General features: G+C 40.1%; 2 protein-coding genes across 3 annotated transcripts; both read left to right on the forward strand.

Annotated features, from left to right (window-relative positions):
• Positions 1–5381: 5381 nt before the first annotated feature.
• On the forward strand, positions 5382–11688 carry pgghg (protein-glucosylgalactosylhydroxylysine glucosidase). Its single transcript, XM_062390823.1, has 14 exons — positions 5382–5573; positions 6074–6404; positions 6497–6707; positions 6798–7233; positions 7335–7454; positions 8075–8206; positions 8284–8395; positions 8810–8882; positions 8961–9097; positions 9189–9322; positions 10023–10118; positions 10226–10323; positions 10415–10638; positions 11461–11688. Exons 2-14 carry the CDS (start codon positions 6170–6172, stop codon positions 11535–11537), a joined length of 2085 nt encoding a protein of 694 aa, XP_062246807.1. The 5' UTR covers positions 5382–5573; positions 6074–6169; the 3' UTR covers positions 11538–11688.
• Positions 11689–12903: 1215 nt separating this feature from the next.
• incenp (inner centromere protein) lies at positions 12904–22984 on the forward strand. Of its 2 annotated transcripts, XM_062390718.1 has the most exons (21): positions 12904–13073; positions 13926–14074; positions 14231–14341; positions 14426–15051; positions 15142–15184; positions 15349–15418; positions 15517–15643; positions 15788–15827; positions 15982–16069; positions 16182–16322; positions 16785–16802; positions 18012–18121; positions 18251–18374; positions 18480–18590; positions 19267–19424; positions 19608–19728; positions 20297–20395; positions 21375–21410; positions 21615–21677; positions 21778–21931; positions 22717–22984. In XM_062390718.1, exons 2-21 carry the CDS (start codon positions 13935–13937, stop codon positions 22887–22889), a joined length of 2553 nt encoding a protein of 850 aa, XP_062246702.1. In that variant the 5' UTR covers positions 12904–13073; positions 13926–13934; the 3' UTR covers positions 22890–22984. The 2 variants fall into 2 exon arrangements, with proteins under 2 accessions (XP_062246702.1, XP_062246703.1); XM_062390719.1 differs by lacking the exon at positions 16785–16802.
• The last annotated feature ends 952 nt before the right edge of the window (positions 22985–23936 follow it).

Raw genomic sequence — 23936 nt, forward strand, 5'->3', positions numbered from 1 at the left:
ATATAACAAGTTAGATCCTAAACTCTGTACTCACTGTTCACTTGTGTGAAATCTGGTCACCTGGTTGTTGTTGTTTTTCTGCTCCATCTACACTTTGCTGTATCATCCCTGCATGAACTGTCAGTTACTGTTTTCTCTGGTAGCCAGATGTTCTAAATATGGGGGTGGGGGGGGGGGGGGCAGAACAGCTCAAATGCTGCGATGCTCGCACACCAGCCGAGGAAACGGGGCAACATAAATGTATTTACAGTATGTTAGGACTGTAATGTTAATCTGCTGCTGCTCCCAGATGGACTGTACATCATGACTGATTTGACTTACATGAAAGAAATTTGCCATTACACATGCTGGATGAGTGTTGTGTAGGCGTGTGGCTGTAGGAGTTCTCTTGTCAATTCTGAGCTTAAGTGGCGTTAGCACCAGCCATCCATCTGTTTGTCTCATCTGAGACGTAGAGATGGACTACTGTCCTGCAGGGTAGAAGCACTGACAACAAGCTGAGCTCCTAATAAGGAAGGGCCGGCTGGCTCAGGCGCTCTCTCTGTAAATATCCCTCAGGTCTGAGAAAGACAGAGGAAGGGAGCTGGGGAGGAAGAGGGAAGCGGATGGATTGCAGCCTTATATGGACAAAGCACTGCTTTTCCCAAGGTTTGTGGCTCTGACCCCCGGCATGATGCCAGATGCTGCACAAATGGCTCCTCAGCACCACCAAGAGGTGCAACTCGTCCAATGCCACAGCTGAAAAGACAAATCGGACTTCTCCATTGCAGCTTTAGTTTTTTTTTTTTTTTTGACATCTTTAGAACAATTTAAACCTCAGACAATACTCTAACTAAGGCTGGGTTACCAAAAGAAATCGGTGGGCGACTGCCTCAAAGACCCAAATCCTCAATTGCCTGTCAGGCTCCAGGTTGTTTGTGTGTAATAACGTTGTGTATTGATTGATTTAGTTTATTATTCACTGTAGCACTAAAGTACTTACTTTATCACAGCATTAAAGTGACTTCTTTTGCCTAATCGTCAGGCCTTGTCTTGTAAATTTGATTGTATTATTTCAGTTTTTCCCACACACTCATTTAATGAAGAACTCCAGAGATATGGAATTGAATTGGATACAAAAACCAGCTCCTCAGGCTTCTGCAGCAGAACTAGGTGAACATTATGTTGAGTCCCAGACATATTAAAGCATCTATATCTGCCTCCTAAGACATCTCCTCTCACTTAAGATCTCTGGCTACTGTACCGTGCTGAATATTGTGCACCAGGTTGTCAAGGTTAAACCTATCATGAAGAAATCACACCTTGATCCCGAGTCTCTAGATAATATCGAGACTCAAAACCCTCCATTGTTTTCAGAACTTCTGTAGAGAGTTGGAACTCAGCAGCTTTCAGGCCTCTGGTCTAACAGTAATCGTTCTGAACCTCAGCAGTCCGCCCCAGGGCCTGTCACTCCACTGAAACAACACGTACTAAAGTGGTAAATGATCTTCTGCTTTCTTTGGATCCAGACTCCACCTCAGTGCTCCTCTTTACTGCATCTCAGCGCAGCTTTTGATACCATAGATCATTGTAGAGACTCCTGCACCAAATGGGAAACAGATTTGGGGTCTCTGGCATGAAGGATCTGAAAGAACACAATGTATCTCCTATGATAATACTTGTATGGATAAAATGGTTGGAGCTCACCTTTAACACATTTTAAAGCTGTATGTGGTACCAATACATGAGTACTGGCTGGTTTCAGGGGCCTGGACATAATGTTTTGTAGGTGGGGACCCTGAGTAACAGCCCTGTAGACCACTGGAGCCAGTCTCTCTAAAAAAGGTCTTGTTTAATCCCATTTTTTAATAAGCATTTCTTCTTGGACATTTTACACTGTAACTGGTCAGCAACAGTAGAGAAATGATAAGACACAAGGGAATGCATGACTTTTAGAAGAGATTAGTAGATTCAATTACATGGACAGCCTGTCTTCAACCCCATTTACAGTAATAATGGAACATCAATAACATATATCTATTTTTCGTGTTATAATAAAGGAGACACAAAAAAACGATTATACATTGAACAAACAAGAAACCAACCAACCACCAAAAGTTAATAGAAATGTTAATTATAAACTTATCACTTATCAGGTAAAACTGAGTTTTAAAAAATGTTTAAGAAGAGAATAAATCATAAAAATAGATGATTTACAATGGAAGCAAGTCATTAAATGTCTGGCAGCAAGAAGGAGACATCAGTGTGGGTAAGAGTAAAATAACAATCTAATGTCTATTATAAAAAACCATGAGGGAAAATTTAACGAGTGAGCGGGAGAGAGATGACATGATTTAGTTTTGAGAGAGTGACGTGGTGATTCTTGGAAAGAAGGGATGAACATGTAAACACTCTCACTGTGACCTGGAGACTATTTCTCCTGTCTCTGCCAAGTGGCTGTGGTCATTAGGAATATGTAAGTAAGTAAGTATGAGGTGGCAGATATTTCCACCTAGAACAAGCCATGGTTGTTATACCAACTAGCCAACACACACACACACACACACACACACACAAAACGTGTTTATAATGTAGAAGAAGCTTTTTGACCATACATAATGTGATTTGATTTTAAACAGAATGAAATGATTGTTTTAGGTACAGGCACGTGCAGAGACAGTTTGGGGGGGCAGGTGCTCAAACCAAGAAAAGCGCACCCATCGCCAAAATTGTTTATGAAATTCAAAATTATAATAATAAATAAATAAAAAACACAGGAGGATATTTTCCACTAATATATTTATTTTTGTTAACAAACTAACTGAAATTATCAATTTGAATAAATAAATGAATAACAGGCAAAAACAGACAAAACAAGGCAATATTGAATAACCAAATAATATGTTGATGTTAGGGTCAGTGATGTGATGGGCTCCTCTGGACCAGGTAGGGTTACTGATTCACCCTCATCTGTTTTACAAGTTGATGGCCTGATCCAAGATAAAAGAGAACTGCTAGCCTGAGCTGCTTGCTGCAGTTCCCTGTCCTTCTGCTTTTGGAGTCTCTCTTTTCTTGGCATTATGCTGCAAATTTTGTAAATGAGATAAATCAATGTTGTGCATAATTATCAAGAGTGACAAACATAATCTCTATAAAGATGACAACATAGTACACACACATTTTTTACTGTTTTCTGACAGAGTTGAAGCATAAGCAGCATTACACTAGTAATATACCACAATATGCCTCACCAGACTGTCATGTAGCTCAACTTAAGACCTACCTTTCATTTCAATAATTACGATTTTAAACAAAACTAGTGAACTTGTCTAATTTGTAGAACAGTAAAACTGCCTTTTAATTATCTGTCTGTCTTTCTGTCTGCCTGTCTGTCTGTATCTCTCTCCCTCTCTCTCTTCATTCAACATAACAAACGTCAGTAAACAGCTTGTCAAGGCTTTGAAATCACAGAGTTTTTGTTTATTTTTTAGAAAACGTCGGACCAGTTGCGATGTAATGTTTTCAGCGGCGCTAATGTTTTGGTTCATTTTTCACCAAACAACGTCGGGGGATTGCACAAACACCGTCATTACCTGTTTGTCTGATCCTGCGGGTATTGTTGTGCAAGTTCACACCTCTCATGAACTAGTTCATAGTTCAGTTCATGTCATAGTTTTAAGGTGGAAAGTGAGAATGAAAGAATTAACTTCTTAAGGAAACCTTATCCATCACTACCCCTTGCCTTTACTGTCGGAATCTTTATCAGACAGTGTGTAAAAATCCCTCTCTGCTTTATCTTGCCATCTGTATATGAGACCGAGAGCTGTTGTGTTGCAGATTTGCAGCTATGGCCTGCCTCTTTAAGGAAAGTTTGTAGTGTGTGAAGTAGTTCACCAGGGTATTGTGGGAAAAGAAGCTAAAAGTGTGTTTATAAGGAGAAGTGACGGACCACCTAGAGGTGATGCGAGTGTTGCTCCTGCTGTATAGCCGAGAAATGAAGTGGCCGCATTCCAAGTAAAGAAACATCTTCTCCTCCTTATTCACGGAGCGGTTCGGACGGCTGGTTACCGGCCAGACAGCGAGCCAAGATAACCAGTGACAGGGGCGGCTCCTGGTTCAGGCGACATAGGAGACTGATGTATCATGACGCGAAACATGTAATGTAAAACAATACATTAACATCACACCATCATCCTCTAACCCCGGAGACGTAACGGAGGTAGAAACGCTGCAAAAAGCGGTCCGCTTCCTTTCCTCGCCCATGTTAAATACTTAGGCTGTTCGCACCGGCAGCGTAGTGCCAGGAAGAACCGGGCGCTGGCATCATTTACCTCTGAACCAGCGCGGAGAAATGATGATGATGATGAAAAATGAAATATAAAAAAAAAAAAAAAATGAAATATATATATTTTTTAATTAAATTCAATAAAATTAAAAAAAAAAATAATAATAATGCGCGCGCACATCCTGCACAGAAGTCCATTGCGCAAATCCTGCGCAGAAGCCTACTGCGCACTTCCTGTGCAGAAGCCCATTGCGCACATCCTGCGCAGAAGCGAACTGCGCAGGAATTGCTTGCGCAGTTTTTTTTTTTTTATTACATTTTTTCCTTTCAATTTTTAAAGTTCAGTTTATTGTCAGCTAGAAGATGAGAAAGAGTGGGATTTGTACCCGGGTCTCTCTTGTTGGAGAGCCAACACCTTGCTGACTAGGCCACACAACCTGATGATTGTCACATGGTATGAAGCACAATAATAATATTGACAAATTATCACTAAAACTTCAGAGAAATATTTTCTACTTTACTACATATATTTGACAGCCTTACTAAAAAGTTACTTTTATTTTTTTGGCTTTTAGATACTGGATGATTTAACATACTTTAAAAACCTATTGTTAGATAATAACCCAGTTATTTTCCAACCTTGTCTTCAGACGCCTTACAAGAATCACAGTCTGCTGTGATATCTTCAGGCTGCCCCCTGCTGGCTGCTGGGTTCCTCTGCTGCTCTAACTTGGTTTGTGCAGCTTGTGATGAACCAAAGTTGTCCATAAAAGAAAATCTTTAATTTCCTTCAAGGGCAATTTGATGTACAACCAGCAATCATCAATTGATGACAGAGAGAGTAATTTTTATTCTTAAATATTGATGAATGAAGAAAAAATTTGGCTCCAGCAGAAGGGCACTTTTCTCATCCAGGGCAAAAGGGCCAGTGCTTGAGCACCACTAGGGGTCTATCTGTGCAAGTGCCTGATTAGGTATGAAGTGCATGTGTCCTTTGCACAGCCTGTGCCTCATCCTTCACATCCTTCCATTCCGTGTTTTCCATCAGACCAAAGGTCAGGTCCAGGTTTTCTGTACAGCCCCTGAGCTTCAGGACCTCCCACCACATTCATGATACTCGACCAACTTGGAAGTTGATTTTCTTTGCTTTGTCTAAATATGAACTGTAAGAAAAGTAAATACAGCACATCAGCTGTGTTTTGAGGGTTAAAGTGTCAAGAACAAGCGGTTTGGGAACTCCTGCAGAGATTTTTCTCTCTCTTTTTTATTTTGGTCTTTGTTGCAGGATCAGATGCTTCTTCCTGCTCATGTGAGACTGACACATCCCCACTGTAGGAGTGTTGTTGAGTGGATTCTGGTGGATGTGTGTAGAGGCCTGCAGCTGTTTAGACTGACCCTTAACTGTGTATTTATTTTTATTTTGTCCAATTCATGTCTTCAAAGTAAACCAAATTTCAGACATAGTTAAATAAGAAGGAAACATTACTGCAGTGACTGGATTTGGGGAATTTCTGTATTTGTTTAGTGAGCGGCTAATTTTCCACTCCAGCTTTCCGCGCAGTGTCTCAGGATGTCATGAAGACACGTTGTGTGACACACAAGTGTCAAAGTACACAATCTACAATTAGACTTTACCAGCAGGAACCTGTTAAAAGTGTGTGGGTGTGTGCGTGTGTGTCTATTCAAAGAAATTATCGAATGTCTCTCACCTGCGCATGTGCAAGAATATAGCATGTAATCTCAGTAAAGGGGAATAATAGTGCAAATAGAAAACTGCTGTCAAAATAGAAATGTTCTCATGCCCCACAGTGAGTAAAATAACTGCACATTCATCATCTCCTGGGAGCCTCTCATCGACCCCTGACTTTCCTGGAAAAGACTCTGATCAGAAACCCCCTCCTCGCCATGTCAGACCCTTACATCTTCTCCACTGACGAGCTGCCCAGTGACCGGCGCTTCCTCCCTCCCCTGGCCAACGGGCTCCTGGGCTGGAGGGTGTACAACAACATCATGCACATGGGCGGCGTGTACAACGGCGAGGGCGGACGTTGTCACCGGGCAGATGTCCCCTGCCCTCTGGCCGTTAAAGCTGAGACAGAGGAACCTGCCCAGCACTCATACAGTTTGGACACAAACACAGGCGAGGACCTCTAGTTGGAAAAACATCTGTGTCCATGCTGATCTCAAGTTGAGAAGATGCATCACTGTTAACTATCTCGTTTTCTCGTTCAGGCATTTTCACTCACACTCTGAGCTCAGCCAGGGTTACTGCCTCACAGTCTTTGTATTCACATCGGTACTACCCCAACCTGATGGTGATGGAGGTTTCGTTGGTGCGGCAGGGGACGACAGAGGAGCCAGTTACTGTTAAGCTAGTCAGCTCGTTCACACCTCAGAGCAAAGACATTGTTTTTGAGTCTGGCCCTGATTATAAAAGAGGAAGGTACGGTTTACAAAATACATGTAAAATACTTTTATTTTTCTGTTTAGTATGAGTGTGACCTTATATGGGGTCTATTGTCCCCTCTTCCAGTCACATCCATGGACAGACGTCCACTGCTGAGATCCCCGGAGGCTCCTGTGCCACTGTTCACCTTATTTGGACCTCCATACCTGAAACCCTGACGCTGCTTCCAGAGCAGAGCCAGGCCCGCTGGGGCTTCATCCTGGTGGTGGCCAATGATTTAGACTCTGCTCAGGCCAACTTCGACGAGGGCCTAAATCTGATTGCGACTGGCGACCTGCGTCCGTCTCATGAGGAAGCCTGGAAAGAGCTGTGGCTCCAGAGCAAGGTGGAGGTGTCAGGGTCAGAGAGCCTCTGCAAGGCTCTGATCGGCTGCATGTTCTACCTCCTCAGCGCCTTCCCCAACATACACAACACCTCCAGCTCTTTTGGGGGAGTCAGTCCAGGCGGGCTGTCTAATGGTGGGGATGGTCAGGACTACTGGGGCCATGTTTTCTGGGACCAGGTAAGGCTGGTGGCAGTTTATGCCTACATACATGTTGTTTTTATTTATCGTAAGGATTTATCGTAAGGATAATTTATCACCCAATGACTCTGATGTGACAGGACATGTGGATGTATCCTGGGATCGCCCTTTTCTACCCCAAGTTAGCCCGATCTGTGCTGGAGTACAGGGTGAGGACTATAGATGGCGCTAAAGACAATGCCCAAAAGCAAGGCTACAAGGTAATATGACATCAGTATCACACATAGCAGCCCTTCTGCCTTCACTAAAAGCTCACTGTGCTCTCACTAGATAAACACACACACACACACACACACACACACACACACACACACACACACACACACACACACATACCTTTACATATGTTCAGTGAAGGAAAAAAGAGGAGCTGGTTTCATACTGGGAGCAGCTTTGAAGTCTCAGGACAGTGTTCATGGCAAAGAAACCAACTAGAATATTTTCCCATATAAGCATATTAATTATTATATTCCAAGTACTCATTATGATATGAAGAAATTACTGCATAAAAAGATGTACAATGTATTTCCTCTTCGTCACACTGTACTAAAGTGAAGACAAAATATTTAAGAAGAGAGCTGCCATCGTGCGCTGATGATGTCATTTTGGAGCCCTAATCTGTGTAGTAGTGATCGGGGCGTGCAGCCACTTTATCGAGGTCCCAACGATCAGTCTCAGCTGTCAATCATGACATTTGACCCTGTTTTTGTACCATCAAATATTTATAGATAATAAACACTAACCTACAAAGCTGTATTAACAACACATTAGCCTCAAATATTTAGGCTAGCCGAGAAAAAAACTATTCAAAATCTTACAGGGAATAAAGTTCCCATGGGAGAGTGCTGTGTCAGGGCGGGAGGTGTGTCCAGAGGACATCTATGGAAACCAAGAGATTCACATCAATGGAGACGTCACCCTGGCCTTCCAACACTATCTCTACCTCAGTGAGGTAAACATCTTCCTCCCCTCGCAGCATCACTTCGTCTCACCCCGTAGTGAAAGTGTTAACTGAGCTCTTTGTTACAGGATCTGTCCATGTTCAGAGAGGCCCGGGGCAGTGAGGTGATATACGGTGTGGCTGATTACTGGGTTTCTAGAGTAACATGGAGCCCTGAGGACCAGAAATACCATCTCCTAGGTAAAGAGCATTAGTTGAAAGATAATACATGGAGAGAATGTGTTTAGTTTGACACTGCTATCAGGAGAATTCTTCAATCAAAGCAAAATGCAGCTTATTCGCCATCGCAAAAAACTCACTATCTCACCAAAAGACGTCTACAATGAAGCAGAACGTAATTTTTAAATGCCATTTTAAATGTTGACATCTTTTTATTTTATTTGCTTTATTACATTTTTTTTATTTTGTAATATCTGATATTTTAAAGTTTCTGCTTGTGTTGATGAACTTGTTTTTCCCCATCTATTTAGGTATTTTGAATACCTAAATAGATGATACACCTTGTGTCTGACTTAACTGTTTAATAATCATGAAATGTCACTGAATATGCTTTTTACAATTTAATGAAGCATTTCTTTTTGATGCCCTGTTTAGGTGTGATGCCTCCTGATGAGTATTACTACAATGTTAACAACTCTGTGTTCACAAACACGGTGGCCAAATTCAGGTACTGGTATTTCAGTATTTCTCTTCTTTGCATATGAACTTGTAATACTAATAATATAAAACGTTTGTTATGTGTCAGTCTGCAGTTTGCTGTAGAGTTGGCCGATCTCCTCCAACACCCTGCACCGAAGGAATGGAAAGAAGTGGCCGAGCACATCAAGATACCGTTTGACACAGAATCCAAGTACCACCCTGAGTTTGATGGTTACGTTAAAGGTTTGTTTTTGTACCTTTTGGCTCTTACCCACTTCAGAATATACAGAGTGCTTGTGACTTCACATCAGACTGTCTGTTGTACCTCTCACAGGTCAACCAGTGAAGCAGGCAGACACGGTGATGCTGGGTTATCCTCTTGGTTTGCCAATGTCTGCAGAGATCAGAAGGAATGATCTAGAGGCGTACGAGCCAGTGACAGACCCTGAAGGTCCAGCGATGACATGGGTAAGACACAGTGTGTAGTATTGTGGTTAACTTATTAGATATTACAATTTTATAACAATAGCAATATGCACTTAAAATGATGCTATAGAACTTTTAACTTAAATTTAATTGTGTACTCTTTCAAATGTGTGCAGTGACACACAATCTTCACTCAATACTGAGGCAAACTAGGTATATGTGACGATATTATTGTGTTAGTTAACACATTTAATGAGTAATTTCTACTGCTGTGTTAATGTTTTACATATATTTGGGATAAGCCATTATATCATAACTGACACCTGTGTGCAATTTATAGACTTTAAACTATCAAAGGTAAACACACTTATTTTATGGTTGCTTTCAGTGTGGTATCTTGTGTTGTTTGCTTATTAATACTGATCTATGTGATGTATCTGGTGAGGGGATGCTTATTCTTTATTCGATAATACATTTTTATTTTATGAATTCTATGTATTTTGTCAATTCTTTATTTGTAAAGTAACTACCGACCGATAAATGTCGTAAAACTTCAATATACCGCTCTGAAATGTAGTGTAGTTTCATAAAGTGAAATGAAATTGATTGTACTTGTAGATGTATTTACTTGTCTACTGTCCTTATTATATGTGGGTGACCTATTGATTACAAATACAGGGTTCATTATTTGATCATTGCTTTTGGTTCATGTAATTTTATTTTATTTTTTCTCACATCTAAGGGGATGTTTGCAATCGGCTGGCTGGAGCTTGGGGAGGCTGAGAGAGCCCAACGTTTACTTGAAAAGTGCTTCAGCAACATCCAGGGCCCGTTCCAGGTATCCCTCTGACTCTCACACCCACAGTATACTTATACTAATATTAGTACTAGTAGTTAAACTCTGATCTGAATACTGAGAGATTGTGTGATTACCTCTCCTCTCAGGTGTGGAGTGAATCAACAGATGGCTCTGGTGCAGTCAACTTTCTCACGGGTATGGGAGGATTCCTGCAAGCTGTGCTGTTTGGTTACACTGGCTTCAGGTAACACACTATGAAGAAACACCTCAGAATGAACACAGCACGTACACAGTGATACAGTTTGTGTGTTTTTTTGTGTGTTTTTTTTTACCAGAGTTCAGAAGGAATGTTTGGCCTTTTCTCCAATTCTTCCCAATGACATTTCTGAGCTCTGTATTCGGGGTGTGAACTACCTTGGGAATCAGATGGACTGGCTGCTGAGGAAAGATGATGTTTGTATCATAGTGAGGAAACAGACAAGGAGCGATGGCAGCGCTAAGACCCACGATCTACAGGTGGTCCTGAAGGCATCAGGAGAAAAAATCCCTCTCACGCCAGGTGACACACAAACCAAGAAACTGTTTCTGTTGTATACTAATAATATAGAGCGTCACATTTCACCTCCTGAACCAAACAATATAGTCATAAACTCAAAGACCATTTTAGCAAAACCTGGAAGGATATTGCATTTGATTGACAACACAAGAAACAGTTCAATCAAGACTGGATTACTCCACGTGGAAAGTTCCCACAGGCCCCATGTTTACTCAATTCCATTACTTTCTTCATTATTCAATTAATTGAAAATATATTTAAAATATACACCACTAAAGTGCAAATTCTCCATCTTGTGGGCTCTGGTCTTTGAGAAGCACCCCGTCCCCAAATCATATTTAATTATGTTAGTTCACTGAGATCATTACTTGTAATTATTATTATTTCTTTAATAATGGATGCTTGCTCAGTGTTTAAACTATCAGTGAAGGAATAAACTATACCCATATTTGTTTGACCAACAAAAAAAACTCCAAAATGATATATGTCAGAATAGATAAAATCTCAAAATATTCATACTTAAGGTGATACTGAAACTTTGGCGAACTTGCCAAATTGTCTCCAGCTCTAGATTACTGGTTTGCGTCTAGGGAACTGGCTTTTAAAATGTTTACCCCAAGCCCCTTACAGGAGGTAAATTTGGATATAAGCCCAATAATAAGAAAAATTATAATAGGCTAGGCCTAAACTGCATGTGTATACTATTTTTCAGCCCTAGAAATGTATATCTTTCATATTTACTAAATAGCTTTGTTAAAATGAAGTTGTAAGAATTATCCACTAACAGTTTAATATGAATTCACTCACGTGCGTCTCTATTTTCAGGGAAGCCAGTAACTCTTCCTCGAGAACCTGGCTGTGTTTGTAAACTTCCTTCGGTGTCTTCCTGCTGGCCCTTGTAAAACAAAGGAATCCCTGCTCCTCCTCATCATTTCAATTGTGCATAATTAAAAATATGTTGAGCAAGCTATTTTGTATCTATGCTGCTGTTGTGCTGTATGCTGACATTAACTTGACCAAAATGTAAAAAATGGAATAAAGTTTGATGTGAATTCTGTGGGTTTTTCTGATTATAGCGCTGTCACAGAGAAGTATGCCCATGAATTGAGACACTCATCTCAATTTGAAATTGATGTGATGTAAGCCCTGGTACAAGTACCTCAAAGTAAAAATGTGGAATATGGCCAAAACGGCCACTTAATGCAAAATAGCAGGCTTCCTGTTGCGTTTTTCCAATTGCACCTCTGGACTTTTTTGTTTGCCTGGTCATGATACACATGTGTATCGATTTTTGTGAAGATCCAGCAGCACACAAAACAGCCAAATACAAGAGAATAAAAATAATAAAAGGTCAAAATATGCCAAAAATAAGCTTTCACTGTAAAAAAGTTTGTGCTAATGTGGTATTTGACATTACAAATATTTTAAAGACAAGGTGATTGAAAAACACACGTAACCAAGGTAAGAGTATAATAACTAAAGCTATTCAAAGTTGTGCATTCGCCTAACAAAGCCTTGGAAATTCTGGTACAGCAGATGTAAGTGTTTGTTTTTTGAAAGGGGAAAACAGTGCACAGAATAAAACTTAAAATATAAGATGTAAACAATATATTAAATAAAGATAAACATAGACAGTAAGGGTGACAGTAAGGCAGCCTAGTGCTTATTTTGTCAAATTGGTGATGTTCTTACAAAGTCCTTGTTTTTGGTCTATTTGTGTGTATTAACTTTCCGTGTATGCAGCCCTCAGGACACAAAGAGTGTTTATTTAACATTGGTAAACTGAACCACCACTTATTAATGTTGTCGTCAAACATCCTGTCTGTTTGTTTCGCTGGAGAAAGACAATGGGACAAAGCATAGACAGAGGTCATCACATTTATACTCATTGCAAGAAACGTGACATTGTTCAGCTTCAGACTTTCTGTAAGTGTGTGTGTTTGTGTGTTTGATGTGATCTTTTTGTCTATGGTTTAAGTGTGGTGGGCGGGGCGGAGGAAATCCTGCCACACATCGAGTGGTCGATTTAAATCGTGGCAGCGCTGTAACTCCGCCCTGGTCTTTTGTTGGGTTTGCACGTTTTGTTCTCACGCGTAGACCGCTGTAGACTCCGCACCACTCCTCCCTAAGCATCCAAACGGCGAGCCCCGCCTCTTCAGATAATCCCCATCCACAAATCGAGCGACTTCCTGGTTACAGAGCCAGGCGATTGGCTGCTGAGGATTTGAATCAGTTAAACGGTTTCAGCGGGTCAGTGGGCGAAGGGCTGCTGTTCCTGTTCGTGTTGTGGAGAGAGTTTACACACGAGCTGTAAAGCAAAGTGGATTCTGCTTCACTTCAACGCCCGCGTTTTTACGTCAGTATGAGATAGTTCTTGTTTTTAACTCAGCGGAGCAGCGAGCATTGGATTTTTACCCCCAGGAGCGCCAACATCAAAGGTAACGGTTAAAACACGACGTTAGCGTAACTAGCTCACTAGCTAGCATCGTAGCAACATCTAAACAGCAGAGCAGTTGTAAACCAATCAAACCGTATACATCAAACTTGGTTAAATTATCTCTCCGTGTGTCTCTTAACGTGTCACAGTGTCTGATGGCTTTTAACAGGATTTTAGGTTTTTGTGCTTCCTGCTGATCTCTTTATTTCTAAGCCAGCTCAGCTAACATGTTCTGGTGGTGTTAAGTCATTATATTTACGTTGTGTAGATAAACCTAGGATCTATCTGTTCGGGGAGAGATCTCTGTTTTGTTTGTGACACGATGTGTGTCCGAGGTTGAAGACTGTTCTGTCAGTGTCAACCACATTGTTTTAAAATGTCCCTCCGGCTTATCAAGAGTCAGTGCGCATGCACCGCGTACACGTCAGAGATGAGAGCAGTGCAGATTGAAGATGTCGATGAAAGACTGATGCACCTCTTCTGCAGAAATGACGCATTCAAACTGCAGCTTATCATTATTTGTCCATTAGTTTCTTTATAGAGTATTTTATTGTCAAAGTATTGCTCTCAGAGAATGACCCACCCCCTCCATCCTTAGTTCCGATCTGACTTCTGATTGGACAATACCTGATTTTGAACAGCTCCTTAAAAACACGAGTGTTTTAGTTATTATGTTGAACACACGAGACCGTATTAATGTTAAGTGGTACATCTACTGTCAACAGATATGACATCACATTATTCAAAACCCAACCATTTGTTACCTAGATGAGCTGTCTAGATGATGAATGAAATGACTTCCCTGTTACTAGCCATCTCAAGTCAGATTTTAATCGCTCTATCTTTTCCCCAGGTCATCGCCATGAACAACTTACTAACATCGGTGAGATCTCTCATGCAAATGTTCGATGGCAAAAAACAGGAATTTATTAATGACATTGACAATGTCCACGTGGTTTGGCTTGAGGAGATCCAACAAGAAGCCAAGCAAATGTTTTCAAGGTAGGCTGGATGTAATCTCTCGGGTCTTACAAACCTGTTTAATAAAAAAAAAAAAACTCTTTTTAAAGGTTTACATCATCATAAATTTGTATGTCCGTATTGTTATCTTTGTTATATTTAATATTTTACTTACAAAGGTATTTCTTTTTATTTCAGAGATTTTAATGCTGAACCAGAATTGATGCCCAAAACACCATCACAGAAAAAGAACAGTCGCAGGAAGCGTGTATCTTTGGGACGCCAGGAAGAAAATCAAGCTAAGCGAAGGTTTGTTTCTTTCTTTATGATTTTAGCCTGAGCTACATTTGACACATGCGGCTTTTTAATTGTAAATATTCCTTTCCTGTCCAGGTTTTCAAAGGGAAAACGCAGTAACCTCCGTGGCTCCTCTGTAAAATCCCTGAACTTCATTGTTGAAGAAGAATCCAGACCCGAACCTTCCACCTCTGAAGCCAGCACCTCCGCACAACCTAAACGTGCCACCCGCAAAAACAAACAGAGTAAGCCAGAGGTGGCAGAGGATGTGAGCCATTCACCCAGTGGAAGTGACAAAACAGAAGAGGTGCAGAACAAGAAGCCAGAGTTGTTAGGGGAGGAAGATGTAGAGATAAACAAACAATGGGGAAACAATGCGGAGGTGGAGCCTGATGACATGTGTAGCATCGCCCAGTCTCCACCAAAGATGTCCTTACCTGAGGTTGTGGTCAACATCTCCTCAGCCGAGCGCTTGTCTGCTGAGCTCGCTAAAAAGACAGAGCCTTCACCCGGCCGTTCAGCTGCTAAGATTGCAATAGCTGGAGCTGCTCAGAGCTCACGCCGGAGCTCGGTGCGGTGCTCTCTTAAGCTACGTCACTCGCTGGCTGGTATGCGGCACAGTTTGACGCAGGAGTCTATTCGCCGTGCATCTCGCCGCTCTATGCTTAAGAGGAAGACTTCTACTCAACAGGGCAGCTCCACATGTAGCAGCGAAATTAGTGGTAAGAAATTAGCCACACTTACATAAAATGCTAATTTACCAGCCCTTTGCAAAGATAAGTGTTACATCTGGTTATCTTGTTAAATTGTAGAGGACTCTTGCATGGACTCTGGTGAAGAAGAGGATAAGGAGGCGTAAGTAAAGATTTGAAAGAATGAGTTAATTGTCATCTAGAATTTGAGCAGCTTGTAACAGTGACTGTAACACTGTGAATTTGAATGTTTGAGTTACGTGTGACTGGTCATGAATTATTTTATTTAAGTATTTCTTGACCATATTAATTGAATCTGTAATACAGTGTGTGGGAGGCTGTACCTGCAGACACATTGGACAATGCCGCAGCAGAGGGAGCTAAGGAAGCTCCTCAGGTATGTGTGTAAATGTATTTGTCTATAAGGTCTCAAGCAGAAATGATACTACGTTTATTGACAAGCTGATGTTTTGTATCCAACAAATCTTTAACCAGGCTAACCAGAGCTTACATCCATCTGTTGCACGTATTACTCGTTCTGTGGCTGCACAATCTCCCACTCTGGCGCCCCCAGCATTATTCACCTCTGAGCACAAAGTGAGCACCCCTGAAAAGAGGACAGGTAGGAGAACCCTCTCTTTTTATTGGCTTTTGTTAAGTTCGATTTTAGTTCATATTGCCTGTTGATGAGTATGTATGAATGGATGTTGGCCAGTTGTGTACCAAAATGTAACATGTATTAAATACATCTGCATTTTTGTTTCAGTTTTTGCTGAGAAACACCAGACCCCCCAGTCAGGCCGAAGGTGAGTGCTCTCTGTCATCATTTAACAGTTGTCCTCAGCGACAGAGTAGAGAGTATTTTTGATGTTTACAATGATTTTATAGTTGAATCAGCTTGTTGAAGTTCTTGAAAAGAAGCTGTGTTGTGTCCTCTAAAATATGTTTCACTGCGTCCAGGTCACGTTTGAGTATAAAACGTAAAGCACCAGATACTGTGGAGGAAAGTCCAACAAAGAGGTTTTCTCCCCCAAAGAAAAGTCAGAGTGTAAGTGTTGATGTTTCTAAAAAACACAGATCTTTGAATAGATAAATAATATACGAAATTCTTTATTAACTAGTAAGGTTTTGAATGTATTCTCCTTTGTTTGAATATTTAGGCAGTGAGGCCCAACATGAGATCTTTTCTCCACACTGTGCAGAAGAATCAGATGCTGATGATGACTCCAAATTCCCTTGGCCGCACTGCTGCTATCAAGTCCTTCATCAAACACACCACTCCAATGAGGGCTGACCCCAAGGTAAGTTCACAGTTTAACCATAAGCAAATCTACACATTTGAACTTTCCTCATCTATTCAAGGTTTTCCAAGGGTCCTGGTGGGCTTAGGTGGGAGTCGAGGATGAGGGGCTTTTTGAAAAATGCATATAATTATTGTATATGATAAAACTGCATCCTTTATCTCTGATTGTATTGTTTGTTGTTGAACTTTCATATTAAAATTGGTGTTGATAACATAGCAGAAAATATTTTTGCTGAAATCAGATGTGGTATTTCAGTGAATTTGAAGTAGTATTGTGCGTATGAATAACGACAAATGACTGCTTATCAGATGCCTTATAATCTCCGCTTTGTCTCTCTGTAACAAACATACAAGAAATCTCACTTGCATAGTGCGTGTTCTTGCATTTTAGAATATTTATGTTTCACTTTTCTGTTGAGCTTTGAAACTGTGGTTGTTGTTTTTTTTCTCCCCTCCTCAGTTGAGTGTTGGTTTAGTGGTAAGTGTAATTTTGAGGCACTGTATGTTATGGGGACTTGATGGTGTCTAATATCCTGTTGCATCTCCTCATTTAACACCAGTCTTTAGAGAAGCCCCTTTCCCACCTCTGCATTTGTATTCATCAGTTATAAATATCCTGGCAGTTAATGTTTCAAGATTGAGAGAGAATTTTTTATTTAGTGAAAACATGAGCGGGAACTTTCCTCGACATATCCCTCAATGTGAAATGTTGTGTAGAATTAGGCTATATGCTTTCCATTTTATGTACAGGAGACAGGCCTATGCTACGTTATCACAGTAAATACATTCTGCAATTTTACACAATGTGTGAAAGGGGCTGTTGGATATACATTGACACCCCTAACTGCATCTTCCAAAAGATAATGACTATTGGTGACCATGGGTCACCAATGGTCATTATCTTCTTGCCATTATTTTGCCGTCTAACAGTCCACCGTCAAACCACCTTAAATAACCTGAGTAATCTCACCGTTTTTGGACTTTGAAACACAATTTGATCAAAGGATCAGAAGAAAAGTAAAAAAATCCATTTTAACCAGAAGTCACATGACAACAAACTTGCGTTTAATGTAAACTCCCAAAGTTTCAAGGAGGTTGTTTTCAAAATTGGTCCCTGTGTGTCAGTGGATTCAAATGAAGTTATAAACTCAGTTAAAACTGAGGTTATGTCATTACCTCCGTAATCCAGGTATTAGTACAGCATTTGTGTCTATTCGTGTCTTTTACTTTTGTCTTTTAACTGACCTGACTCTCTACAAGACACTTGGCCATCTGACCTGTTAACTGATCCATACATTTATTATATGAGTAGGAAGTTTTATTGCACACAGCTGAAAAGTTTTGGCAGGGAAGGGACATACATATCAATTTAATATACATCATATAAAATTGTAAATCTTGTTTTTAGTTTTCTACCATTCTTCAAATGGTATGAATGAGAATGGTATTGCATTTTAATTTGGTATTTAAATGTCTTCCATTTCAATTTGGTGAACAACATGATGGTAGCACAAAGTCTGTTTGGATGGATTTTTTGCTTTTGGTGTTTATTCTGGGAGGTGATCATTTTCCACACTACAGCACTTCACTTTCCAGTTTGTCATGAATTGGTTAGTTATCCAAGCTAAGTGTTTTCTGACATTAGTTTTCTAAATGCTCATTAAATTCTCTCGTTGTCTCTTTTCAGGCAAAAGAACGTCTAAAACTGGAAGCACTTAAAAAGAAGCAGGAGCAAGAGGAGGAGAGGATGAAAAAAATGGAGGAGGATAAGAGAAGGAAACTGGATGAACTTAAAAGGTTAGTGTTCCAAAGTTTTCCAGAGTTTATTCTCTGACTGAACATATAGTATAGTTTATATATTTATTTATTAGCACTTTCATCTTATTATCCTATAGCATATCATAACTTTTGCAATTTGTGTTGCAGGAAGAGGGATGAGAGGCTGAGGAGGGTGTTTGAGGCCAAAGTCAAAGAAGAGCAGAGGGATGAAGAAAAGAAAAAGAAATTTGAGCAGAAAATGGCTCAAATTGATGAAATGAAAAATGATAAGGTGGGCAACACATTTCATGAGTCTGAATCTATATCTTCACACCAAATACAAGGCACCTTTTGGTCTCATCCATTTCATTGTCCCACATTTGGTCTCTTCATGCAGCGCGTGGCAGATGAGAAGGCCAAGAAGAAGGTGGTCCTGAAACGACAAGAGGAAATGGAGCAGAAGAAGAAGTTGGAGGAAGAGGCTCGGAAGAAGAAGATTCAACAAGCAGTGAGACAAAGCTTATTTTTGTAGTTGGGTGCGCTGGCCGGCTGTCAGTAGAATAGTCTACTACACATTGGAGTCTAGCTGCCAACAGAGGCCAGGACCTTGATTTACCTGAACTGCAAAAGTTAACATAATTGGAGTTACCAAAAACTTTGCTTGTAAAGTTCGGTATCAAATCAGCTGTTAAACAAACATACGAAGGAAAGAGATATTAACCTCCACCAAGGACGTTATGTTTTGGTTTGTTAGGTATTTAGCAGAATTACGCAAAATTTACGTAACCGACTTCAAAACAATATGTTGAGGGACCTGGCTGGACCAAGCACATTAATTGTTGGTGCAGATCCCAATTGTTTCTTCTTTTTTTTTCTTTATCATTGCCAGAGGGTGTTTTTCAATACTTTCAAAGATTTCTCTAAAATAACCACAGTGCCTGCCCTGGTTAAACTAATGGAGAACCTAAAGTGAAAGCTGTTCGTCAAAGTTATCGTGTTAAATTGCCATGATTCTCTTAAACTTGTCAACGTCAAGGAGAGGAGGACAAGAGGGAGGTCTCATTCGCTTAAACGTAATAAAATTTATATAAGGGTTAAAAACGACTTGCTGCTGTGAACTTCCTCTGCATAAACACAACATGAGCATGCTTCTCATATGCTGTATGTGTCTCTTAAAACTTCAGGAGGAAGAGAAGCGGCAGCAGGAGCTGGTCAAAAAGAAGGCAGAGGAGGAGGAACAGCGAGTTCGTAAACTGGCTGAAGCTCGCAAAGCACTGGAGCTGAAGAGGGAACAGGAGCGAGAGAGAGAGCTGGAGAGAGAACGACAAGCTGCTGCTGAAAGGTTTGTCTCTATTGTCCTCACACTACTGTCAGCGACTTAATTAACTGAGTTTTGAAATTATCTTTTGAATATGGTGTCGGTGTATTAAACGAAAAATTGCTCTCGTGAAAATGCTAAGAAAGAGTTTAGTTCTCTAGAGTTTATTCCACTGACTTAATTTCTTTATTTAATTTTCTTACCCAGGGAGCGAGTGGAAAAAGAAAAGGCTCTCGCTCTGCAGCGTGAACTGGAGAGAGCAGTGAGAGAGAAGGAGAGGAGAGAACTGGAAGAGAAAAGGAAGGCTCTTGAGGAAAAAAGAAAAAGGGTAAGAAGTTAAAATTCACAATGTCTAACTGAATGGTGACTTTAACGGTCCAACACCTGCTTGTTTGAGCAGATACATGTTTTTTTTTAAAAAAAAAACAGATTGTGGCATTATGATAAAGCAGTTACTCAAATAAAATGATGAGTCAGGCAACAAGATACTCTCGCCAAAACATACGATTGTGGTCATGTATTTGATGACAGCGGAATTAGAATCTATTTTAAATCAAAACACTGAATACAGATCACTCTTACAGGAGAGTCTCTAAGCTTTACTATGATTATCATCTTAACCTTCATTGTTTCATGGAGACTTGAGCTCACATGATGTATGTATGTATAGCAACAATTAAAACATGGTAGAGTAGCAAGTTATGATTTATTTAACTTTATCCTGTTTAGTTGGATGTTATTGCTAATTATGGCACAATATCAGGGAATCAATTTTCGTCAATCTTTACCTCAATGGAGCTGCAACGGCCATTTTAAGTTAAAACATTGAGATGTTCAACAGCTAGTTTATTTCTGCTGCTCATTGTCTGGATGTTGATGTCTGTTTGTTCCTGCAGGAGGAGGAGCAGAGATTGGCTGCAGAGCAGAAAGCTGCTAAAGAGAGAGAAGCTGCCAAACAGAGGGAGGCTGCTGCTAAACAGGCTGCTAAAGCACAGGTAAACCAGCCAGGGACAAAAATACTTGGTTTATGTCAACTTCTGAAGTGAAACGTTAGCAAGAGCTGACAGAAATGCTAATTATCTTTAATTTAAAGAGGCTCATTATCCAAATGGAAAATTCATTATCCAATGCAGATATTTTAGGATTTATTTAATGTAATAGTAAGTTCATTGTTTAAAGATGCTGAATAAGGGGGCTCCCATCGGAATTTTTGTGGGACTAATCATCAATCGTTTGAAGTAGTATCGACCAATCACTGATCACAGGGACTATGGCCCTGTTTACGCCTGTTCGAATTCCTCTTCACTGCTTTATATGCATATAAACACTACAGGGCTGAATCGTACTCAGAGTTTGGTCAGTAAATGTCCATTATTGCTGTCAAGTTTTTCGTTTTTTTTTTTTTTTTTTTCAAATTCTGCGCAACATTACAGAGAGTTCACCGAAAAATTAAAAACTCTCAGATGTGCACATGTTCAAATGGAGTCTGGTGATATTGGGGACCACAAACATCTGCTGCTTATACAAAAGCACAAACGCGTCAATTTCATTAAAGAGAAGCAAATGGTCAGAAACCTGGTAAAACAGCAAGACCAGAGAATCCCATGATGCAGCCACTGTCATGTTTAATCAATACTGGGCATGTGCAACTCTCAACTGAGAAGAGAAGTAAGAATGGACTTGGTAAACTCTTTCTTCACGGCTGCACAAGATTCATTCAAACTCTCAGAGCACCCTTAATGCTGAATGTGTGTTTTTGGACCCTTCAATACAGTTTGGTTGTATAAAAAAATAAACTCTTCCAGTAACCTAAGAAATGGCATTGTATAAAATGTACTTCTTCAAATTGATCTGGATATTCTTGAACTAATCCTCCTCATATTTCAATACCTACAGAAATAATCACATGACATTTTTTTCATAATTTCACCAAACCTGAATAACGATGTAATTTCTCTGCTCTCCGTAATGAAGGCTACTGCTGCCCTAAATGTGACTGTGGATATCGAGGTGAGACAAGTTTCACTTTTAACACTTCATAAACAAATTGTTACGAGGAATTCAAAAGTAACAGTCTATGGATTTCTAGTTTCTATGCCTAAACTGTAAAATGCCTTAAACCTGACTGTTTAAAGATCCGGTGTGTGGGCTTTGTCTCAACACGTTGAACCGTGGTGAAAACATATTTACCACTAATCTCTTGACTCTCTTCAGAACTCTGTAATGAAAACACCGGTGGGAAAGGGTGGTGGCCTCAATGTGACCGTGGATATTGAGGTACATTTTTTTATTATATTATGGCATTTCATTGATTTCTATCTCAAAACATGATGCAACTTTTGTCCTCATCAATTGTGTGGGATATCCTTCTCGGCAGAAATCACCCCAGTCGTACGCCATCACTCCAAAGGGCGGCAACAAACCTCTGACATTGTCCAAAACCGCTGAGGATTATGGGATGGACCAAAACAGTGACGACTCTACCGATGATGAGTCTGCCCCGAGGAAACCTATTCCGTCCTGGGCTGAGGGTATGATGAATTAGTATTATTGTTATTTATTATGATTCATTATGTTCAGCTGTTCCGGTTTCAAAATCTGCTGTAGTGTTGTTCATTAAGTTTAATGTTGGTAATGGTTCACTCCACGACCGTCCAGTCCTAGTTTAGTAACTGTATCTGGGCAGAGGATGGCCTGTCTCCTCCTTTGTTGATCACAGAAGGCTTGGCTAACCCTAACCCTTCACAACAGATTTATTTATACAAATAATAAATAAAAATGCCAAAAGGGTCCACCAATTATCCATACACCAGGGCTCCAGACCAATTTTTTCATTGCTTCAGCTGGTGCAGCCAACATTTTTTTTTAACTACACATTGATTATATCAAGGGCTGCATATCACAGACCTGCAGGCAATTTAAAGTCTCCAATAAACCTCATCTACATGTCTTTGGACTGTGGGAGGAAGGCAAAGTACCCAGAGAAAACACACGGGGAGATCATGCAAGTTACACTCCCAAGACCTACTTATTTGGGATTTGAACCAAAACCTTGTTTTGTGAAGCGACTTTACCAATCATCGCTCCCGTTACCAGTGATACTTTGGTTGATTAAGCTGTTATCCTAATTAGTTATCCAGGGCTTGATCAATTCTGCAACTTATATCATTTCATATTAAACCTGAGGGATCACGGGCTGCAATTGACAAAACCTGCTGAGTCCGTTGTAATATTTTAACACACCTAAACGGTTTTAATGTTTACAGACCTGTTTGTTGTATGGTTCTAATTTCCGTGTCACGTTTTCTCCTCCAAGGTCCCAACCTGCAGCAGATCATCATGAAGCAGTACTTCAACCCTCCTGACATAGAATCTTTCTTTGGGAAAATTGAACCACCGAAACTGGAAAACATCTTTTACAAGAGCAAGCCTCGTTATTTTAAACGCACCAGCTCTGCCGTGTGGCACTCTCCTCCCGTTAAGGAGTAAAATCTGTACACTAATACAGATCTACACTGCTGTATAAAGTTAGATTATTTTTTTCCTAAGTCTCTTTCCAATAAAGTAATGTGTTTTTTTTTCTCTGAATGTTTTTTCATTATTGAATTTAAAGGTTTTACGGTTTCAGCATTTTAGGACATAAATATTCATTTGTAAAATATCATGTATTTAAGTGATACATGTGGGATGAGCTTCCCACTCTTATAACATAGTGGGATCTGTTGCTTGAAAGTTTTTGCCTAATGATCAGAAATGTGTTAATGTGTATAATTTGTGTACTGAATGTAAATGATATTAGAATTCCCTGATTTGGGATTTATTAAAATGATTGTTGGAGCAAAAATGTTGTTCAGTTTGCAGCTTTAAGTCGTTTGATGATGCACAGGGAAATGTTTGTCATGGGTTGGGATTCATCGGTAAATTTGTTCTACCACTGAAAATGTTTAGTTTAGTTTTCTGTCGTTTTGGTTGATTAGACTTCAGGTCAAGGTTAAAGTGTCGGACAGAGATTACAAACACAAGTGCTCACACACTCAGTCTAGAGAAAACATCTAATCTGTCAAAATAAGGTTGCTTATGTAAATATACCATCGATGTCCAACAATTTATTTCAACCGGCTTGTGTTGATGAAAGACTTACATAGTGAAGCTTTCATTGGTGAACTAATTATCATGATTATGATAAAGGTGAAAACATCACTGCCTAGGTTGTATACTGATGTGATTTAATTCAGTATTTAAAGAGATAGTATGACTGCACATGGATATTCAGAGGGATTGTCATCAGCATCCTGCCCCAGTAAATGCTAATCATACTGCCATGTTGTTTGGTTCTCCACTTGGTTGAAAAACCTTTCCTAAAGTGGGAGAGTAAAAACTGAATTCTGTGGGCTGGTATAACGTGACCTACTTTTTCTACCACTGGGGATAAATGTTTCTATGAAAAGTTTAAATATAAAGTGTTCTCAGATTCTGAGGGAGGAGTATGGAAGAGACACAAAGATGTGACTGGGAGGTGAAATATGCAGGGGTCCT

This window comes from Platichthys flesus, chromosome 6, assembly GCF_949316205.1.
Source record: "Platichthys flesus chromosome 6, fPlaFle2.1, whole genome shotgun sequence".
Lineage (NCBI taxonomy): Eukaryota > Metazoa > Chordata > Actinopteri > Pleuronectiformes > Pleuronectidae > Platichthys > Platichthys flesus.